General features: G+C 39.9%; 1 protein-coding gene across 1 annotated transcript in view; it reads left to right on the forward strand.

Annotated features, from left to right (window-relative positions):
- Positions 1-7,067, forward strand: part of CLSTN1 (calsyntenin 1) — a 28,370-nt gene that overhangs the window by 718 nt on the left and 20,585 nt on the right. The window contains exon 2 of the mRNA XM_017743964.1: positions 3,439-3,662. Within this exon, the coding sequence (XP_017599453.1) occupies positions 3,439-3,662 (224 nt within the window). The remainder of the gene's footprint in view (positions 1-3,438; positions 3,663-7,067) is intronic.

The following is a 7,067-nucleotide window of genomic DNA, read 5'->3' on the forward strand; positions in this document are numbered from 1 at the left end:
GTAGGTGCCAGATCCCATTTAAGTCAAATGAACTTCTGACCACTTGTAAGAAGATAACAGAAGTCCTCAGAAAGGACTTTGATAAGTACATTTAATTTTAATGTTTGCTTTCAAATTAGAGAACTGAATTAATTCTGATTGTCTTAATAGCTTTTGATTAAAATTTCCACACTAGCCCTAAACCCGGTTGCCCTGCCTACCTGCTCATTTACATTCATTAATTCTTTTAGGCAGCAGAAGAAGGTTATCTGCTGGATTGTGTTCTGCAGCATCAGCTATCGCTCCTGGGAAGGAAGCATCCTTGCTCTGAGGAGCATTCCCTTTGCTGCAGAACAGTCGGGCTGGTCTGTTCTGGGTCAGGAGACACTGAGCACATTTACCTGGAGCAGATGGTATTTTCAAACCCTGTGTTGGAGGCACACGTGTGGTTTCTCCCCCTGTAGCAGCAATTACCTGCAGACAAACAGAGCTGGGAAGTGGCTGGTGCTCACCTCGTGGGACATGTTCCGTCAGGCTGGGCAGTAGGGAAGGCTCTGCAGGAGCTTCTCCGTTCAGGGTGCCACCTGGGAAATGCCCGTGCTTAGCTGGCCTTGGAATTCCTTCATGCCCACTAAAAGCCAAGCAGAAGTCGATGAGCTGCCTGTGCCAGCACAGCTCCCCCCACTTGACTAGATTAAATGCTCATTGGGATTTACAGCAGATTCCAGCTGAGGCGCTTATAAATAGTGTGAATATTGTATTTCAAGGAAACCAGTGTAGTTTATCCCAGTTAAATGGCAAGAGATTAACAGCTCAGGGCACTTTGTTAGTGTCAAGCTTGGAATAGGCTGCTGCTCTGGTTTGAAACTAGCAATCTGGCTTGAACAACTTCTGTAGATTGCATGAGTTTTGTGACAATTAAACTACCCCTTCACGTTTTTGTCCCTCTTCTCAGTCCAATATTTAATGCTATTTAAGCAGCTGAGATCAGGATAACACTTAGTTCAGTTTGATTGAAGGGAAGCGGTGAGGTATTGCTCGTATACTGTACCTCATATTTCAGACACTAGCTTGAGAATTCCTTCCAGTGTGTGGTTATGGTGGAGTCAGTAGATCACAACTATGGATAACGGGCCTTTCCTGGATATTCAGCAGTAAGTTTGGTGTTTTAAAATCCAGTGATGTTTAGTATTCATACACACAAAGGGATTTAAGCTTTATGTTTTGAAATCTGGTGATGTTTTAGCCTTCCAAAACACAAAGGGGTGTAAGCTTTATGATTTTATTGTCTGCAGCACAATAAAAGGACATGACTTTGCTTTCAACTGGGCCTGTTGTTTGAAGGTTCACTAGACTCTGCAGATGCTCAGCATACTCATGATGCTGTGGTTACAGTACTTGAAGGTTTCACAGAGCTCCCTACCCAGCAGTAGTGGAGGTAGGAGGTTGCTAAATTAGGAGAAGGTTTCTCAGAACTTAAAAAAAAAAACCTATGTATTTTTGTAATCCACATTCAGAAGCATTATAATGAAGATGGAGGGTTTTTTCTGGCAGAGATCTGTTCTGGTATTTTATACCACATCCTTGCAAGGACTAAGATGAACGGATGAAAGGACTGATGCTTTCAATTGGGGTATAACTGTCCCAGATGTACTTGGAGGAGAATACGCACTTGTGACCTCCTTGTGCTCCTGAAGCCAAAGCTGTATTGGTGGCGGTTTTCTCGAGACTAGGTTTGAGTTGTGGGTGAGCGTTCCATGGGAGCCTCATGCTTGAGCAATTACTGGCACCTTCCCTCAGAGGGAGGAATCTGTTGTAGTGCCTTGAGCATGACCAGGTTTGTTCTGAAACGCGGCGTTCCTGGGAGGGTGCTGCAGCAGCACTGAACTTCTCTGGGTAAACAGAACAATGTACTTGGCATTTAACTGGCTCTTTGGTGTGCTGCATGTTGAGAGTGTGGGTATTGAGGCAGTAAAGAGAGTGTTGCCTTATTAAGTACAACCACATGGAGCAATTAAACACAGTTTGCGTTAAAACAGTTCGTTGTGAGTTCTTTCTTGCTGCATTGTTATGGATGAAGATGATACTGTTGCGACTAACTAGTAAAAGATTGCAGATGAAAGCATACTGGGAGTATTACGGTTTCCTGTATGAGTTCTCTAGGTTTAATCGTTTATTGAAGTGTCCTTTTATCACTGTTTTTTAATTCCCCTGGGTAAGCATATGGCACATGACATGAATCCATTTTAGTTTGTTGAAGAGGCAGGATTCAAACGTCTGGGTTAGCCTTCCATCTCTGCCTGTTTTGACAATCTGCTTATATAATTCTTGAGAGGTGAAATAGCAGGACTCAGCTGTGTGATGTGTTCTAGCTGTTGTGTATATTTTGCTGTGATTGCACAGGCATGCATTTCTTAAATTTTAAGTTCTTGATCTCATGCAGACCAAAACCTGGATGATGCTGCCTGTTGAATGCTCTTTGGTGTGTTTGTTGTAACCTCTTGCAAGGCATTTCTTGTATTTTATTATGCGTTGTTTGCTGAAGATTACTTGGCTTTGTCTGGTAAGGAGCAGTTTTCGGGCCCTGTAGGATGTTTTTCCATTGGTTCTAAGCAGCTGGATACATGCAATCTTCCAGAATTGCATTTGGGAAAATGATACTGTTAAGGAAATTTAACAATCCGGGTGCCACTCAGGCAGTAGCACTCCACCACCTGAGCTGGGGAGCATAACATAAAGCTAAATATTTAATAATCTAGGGACTGTCCTATTGGATTGTCACAGAGTAGATGATAACCTAGTAGATAATGTGCTTTGATCTTGCGTCTTTAGTGATGTACTAGAAGAAACTCTTTTTGAGGCTGACAAGAAAAGATACTGCATTTCTCTGCAGCCAGGGAAGACCAGTCATCCTGAGACAGTCTCAGGTGATCAGTTTGAGGCTCTTCTGTGCAGAGGTGAAGGATACTCTTGCAGGTGATTTTGTAGTAGAGTTTCCCAGTCTCTTAAAACAACTACTAAAGAACTGAAGTTCGATCTCTTTTCCACGTGTTTTCTTAATGATGGTGAAACCCCCTATACAAGACAAAAAGCTGACATGAGAGCAAGCCCTCATGTTCTGAATAGTCCACCAGCTGTATTCCAAGTTTTCCATGTTGGGGAAGGGGGGACGTGGAGTGTAAACAAGCCCTGATGTTTCGTGTTGGCTGGACTTTCTTCATCTGGTGCTGACTGAGGTTTTGCTGGTGTCACACTTGGCAGTGATGGCAGCAGCTCCCCATCACTGTTAACAGGTTTTTGAATTGCACTTCAGGGGCATCTTAAATCCCAGCATAGTTAGAAACTAATTTAAATTCTCTGAGTTACTTTTGGAAAGCCTACAGGGACACTCAACTCTTCTGAACATACTTAGCTAGGATTTTGTCTCAAGTCTTTTAGTTTATTAAAATCTTGATTCAGAATTATAAAAGAGGAAAATACTGAAATTAGTGTTTTAAAGCGTTTTTTAAAGATATTGTCGGTTCCAAATGTTTTGACTTTGTACTTTGTTTTCCTTTCAGTTAACAAGCATAAGCCATGGATTGAAACAACCTATCATGGCATAGTTACAGAAAATGACAACACGGTGCTCTTGGACCCCCCGTTAATAGCCCTTGACAAAGATGCACCTCTGCGTTTTGCAGGTAAAGAATTCATCTGCACTTCTGTTTGAAGATGTGGAAATGCTTTCTCGTGGACAAATGCTCTGTGTTAGTGTGTTTTCCATAACAGTAGCATAACATTTCAAAGCTTTTAGATCCTAGGAAATGTGTGTGCATGGAACAGCATTTTATTTCAGATTTGCAGCTGTATCCAAGTATCCAAACCAGAAAGCACTTTGCTTCTTTCAGTTTCATGTGTACATGGTAATTTTCTGGTGTTTTATTTTTTGTTTTCATAGTGTCTATTCTTTTCCTCAATCCTCTAGATTCCACATTTCACAGCATTCAGCGTGGGAGTTCTGAATCAATGATTTTCTTACCATACTGAAGAGAGTTTTGGTTTTCTTAGCATTTTTTGTGTCTTAATAGAGTGAAAATACTAATTAGTAGAATTAGGATTGCACGTCTGTAATAAGTTTGCTTACCAATCTAGGGTATTTTAAAAACTGAACAACTTCCTCTGGCTGAAGAAAAGGGTTTTTCTCCTGTAGCAAAGAATATAGGGAATGATACACAACATATTTGCAAAATGTGGGCTAATTCTTCACTTTGAGCATAGGACTGACAGGTTTCTTATAAACTTATGCAGTAGATTTTTTTCTGAAAACCTTTGTTTAGGAATACTGTATTCATTAATTGGATGCAGTGTTATGGAAAGTCCTTTTTTGAATTTGACAGTGTTAGAAAGATGTGTTTGGAGAATACCATTGGGCATCTGCAGGTATTTAAATTACTTGTGGTGGATAGCGCAAGCTTAAATTGGATATTTGCAGAAGCTTACTTTGTTAAGCAAAATTTGAGAGTTAAGAATCCTAGTGAAGTACCTAAAGGATAGGACATGAGCCATTTTTGGCAACATTGCTTAGCCTGGCTTCAAGGAGGAAGGGATAGGAGAGTGATGAAATTAAATTAAGAACCATTTTAAATGTTCAGCAGCCAACTGCATTGAGTGCTGCAGTGTTATGGCAGTTTGGTCACAATCTTCTTGAAGTAGTGCTTAAAGTAAGTTTTGTTGCATGATTGTAAGGCTGTAATTAATCCCCAGTGAAGTTGAAGATAATGGTAAACTTGCTATTCAGAAGTTCAGAGATAGTGCTACACCTCTGAAATTCAAACTTCGTCATGTATTGGTACATGTGGCAGAGGCTCTTCTGTTATCTTAACTGGAAATAAAGCTGCTGTCTGTGTACAAAACTTTTCACTGCCAAACGAAGAAGCTTGTGTTGGCATACACAAAATCTGGTCATTGGAAAGAGGCATGGGAAGCCTGACTTGTGTTCTCAGGGATGAGGAGAACGTGAATCACCTCTTGCAGTTCTTAAGTGCTTTAAATGTAGGTGCTGGTAGTTCAGCAGCATTGAACAGAATCTGAACATGGCAGTTTTATACCTCTTGGGTAGTAATGTTTTCAAGAAAGTACTGTCAGAGTATCTTCAAATATATTGTTACGTTTGCAGAGGAAAATCCAATGTTAAAGCATTTCTTAAATGAGACTTTTCCCATTGGGTTGATGTAAATTGTATAAACCTGCTTTCATTAAATGAACATTTTTATATACTGGGAATTGTATAAACAGAATATATTTGTATAAACAGAATATATTTTGGCTTTCAAAAATGGACATTTCTGAAACAGCAGCAGCAGACCAGTGGATTTAAAGAAATTAATGTTTAAGTGTAGCACATGAACATTGTAGAGAAATTCTTGGTGCGAGACTGTTGGGTTTGAATTGCATAAATTTTGAAGGACTGTGCCGTGGGGGTCTCTGGAAGTGTTTGTGTGCCATTAAATGGAACAATACTCGAATCTGTCCTTGAGGAGCCCCGGGGTGAGCGAGTGCTGCCTCTGTTACCAGCTTTGCTGGGTGCTGTGCTCACATCCTGGCACAGACAGTGCTGGTGTCCAGCACCATCTCTGGGGGGTTCAGTGTGAGAAACCCACTGGGGCAGGGATGTGTTTTCACAGCAAAACAAAGCACTGCTCAGGATTAAATGGCTGCTTCAGCCCTTACTGGTATATTCCTACTTATAAATCAAATTTATTCATGCTTCAAAAGGCTGGATATTTTAATTAATTGTGCCCTCTAGCTGAGCTGTGAAACTTCTGAGCTGTCTGCAGGTTTAAAATATTTTAAGTAGAGCTTTTTTGCTTTATTTCAATTTTGAGCATGTCGAAACATCTCGAAACTAGTTCATTTAGATGCTTTGTAGTACCTGAACTGTGGGGCAAATAAAAGTAACATATTATTGCTTTGCTCACTTCGTGCTGTGGGTAGGATCCTAAAATTTAGGTGTGCAAAAATAAGTAGGGTTATATAGATGTTTATTTCTTGGGTTATTTGTATGGTTTTAAATCTAAAATGACACACTTTGGAAAACTGTGTGAATATAGTCATGCCAGCTTGCTTTGTCAAACTGCCTGGCACATAGGGGCAGGATGGAATCAGTGTTCTGCACCATGACTGTTACAGATCTGCTTGAGAAGACAATGACCATTCTTGTTCCTCAGTGAATCTTTTCTACATTACAAATAGAATCGTGTCGGAATTTGATCCTAAGTGTTTTTGCTGAAAAAAATAAAAATGAAATAAAGGACAGTTACATTTTTTTATTGTATGTTTATTGTTTGTGCCTAAAATCAGTCTGATGGCTAAAGCTCTCAAGCAGGGATTTCCCCTTTACTGTGCATGCATTTTATATACTGTAAGGAACAGGGAGGTGGGTGTACAGGAGTTAAGATGTGGAATATTTGAAAGCTTGCAGTTGGAATGTCACTTCTGGCTAATGAGTGGTGTCAGCCATGAATTTAAACAGCGTAAAATTTTCTTCAATGATCCTATTGCCAAAACACATTAAAATCTAGGATTATATTTATACCCTGTGTAAGAATAGACTGAAATATAAATCCTGTGGGTGCCACAAGAGGCAGCATACTTGGTGTGTTAAAATAAAGAGCTGATTATAAATCCAGGGATTATCTGAAGTGAGTTTCAGGGAGGACTTGAGAACTATTTCAGAAACTGTCTCTTTTTAAAATGAAAGGCTAGAAATCATGATAAGGTAACTTTCCTTACTTATATTTCCACTTCAGTATTAAACTGTAATTTTGCCTTTTTAAGAAAAATATTTCTCTGTAACTGTAGTGCCTCATCTCTTTCTGAGGCCACTCTGGAATGGAAACTTGAATGTGTTACTGCAAGTTGTTGGAAAAGTATGAGAATTAACAGGAGATCTGCCAGAAGCGATTTTAAAGGTACAGGTCCACTTTGTTGTACAGGAATTCAGGCTAAACATGATGATTATCAGGAAAAAAATAATGGACACATTGGATGATATGTAGAAGTTGGTAGTTTGGGGGTTTAGCAGTTCATGATTTCCAGGGAAGGGA

Source organism: Corvus brachyrhynchos, unplaced genomic scaffold, assembly GCF_000691975.1.
Source record: "Corvus brachyrhynchos isolate BGI_N302 unplaced genomic scaffold, ASM69197v1 scaffold68, whole genome shotgun sequence".
NCBI classification, from domain to species: Eukaryota; Metazoa; Chordata; class Aves; order Passeriformes; family Corvidae; genus Corvus; species Corvus brachyrhynchos.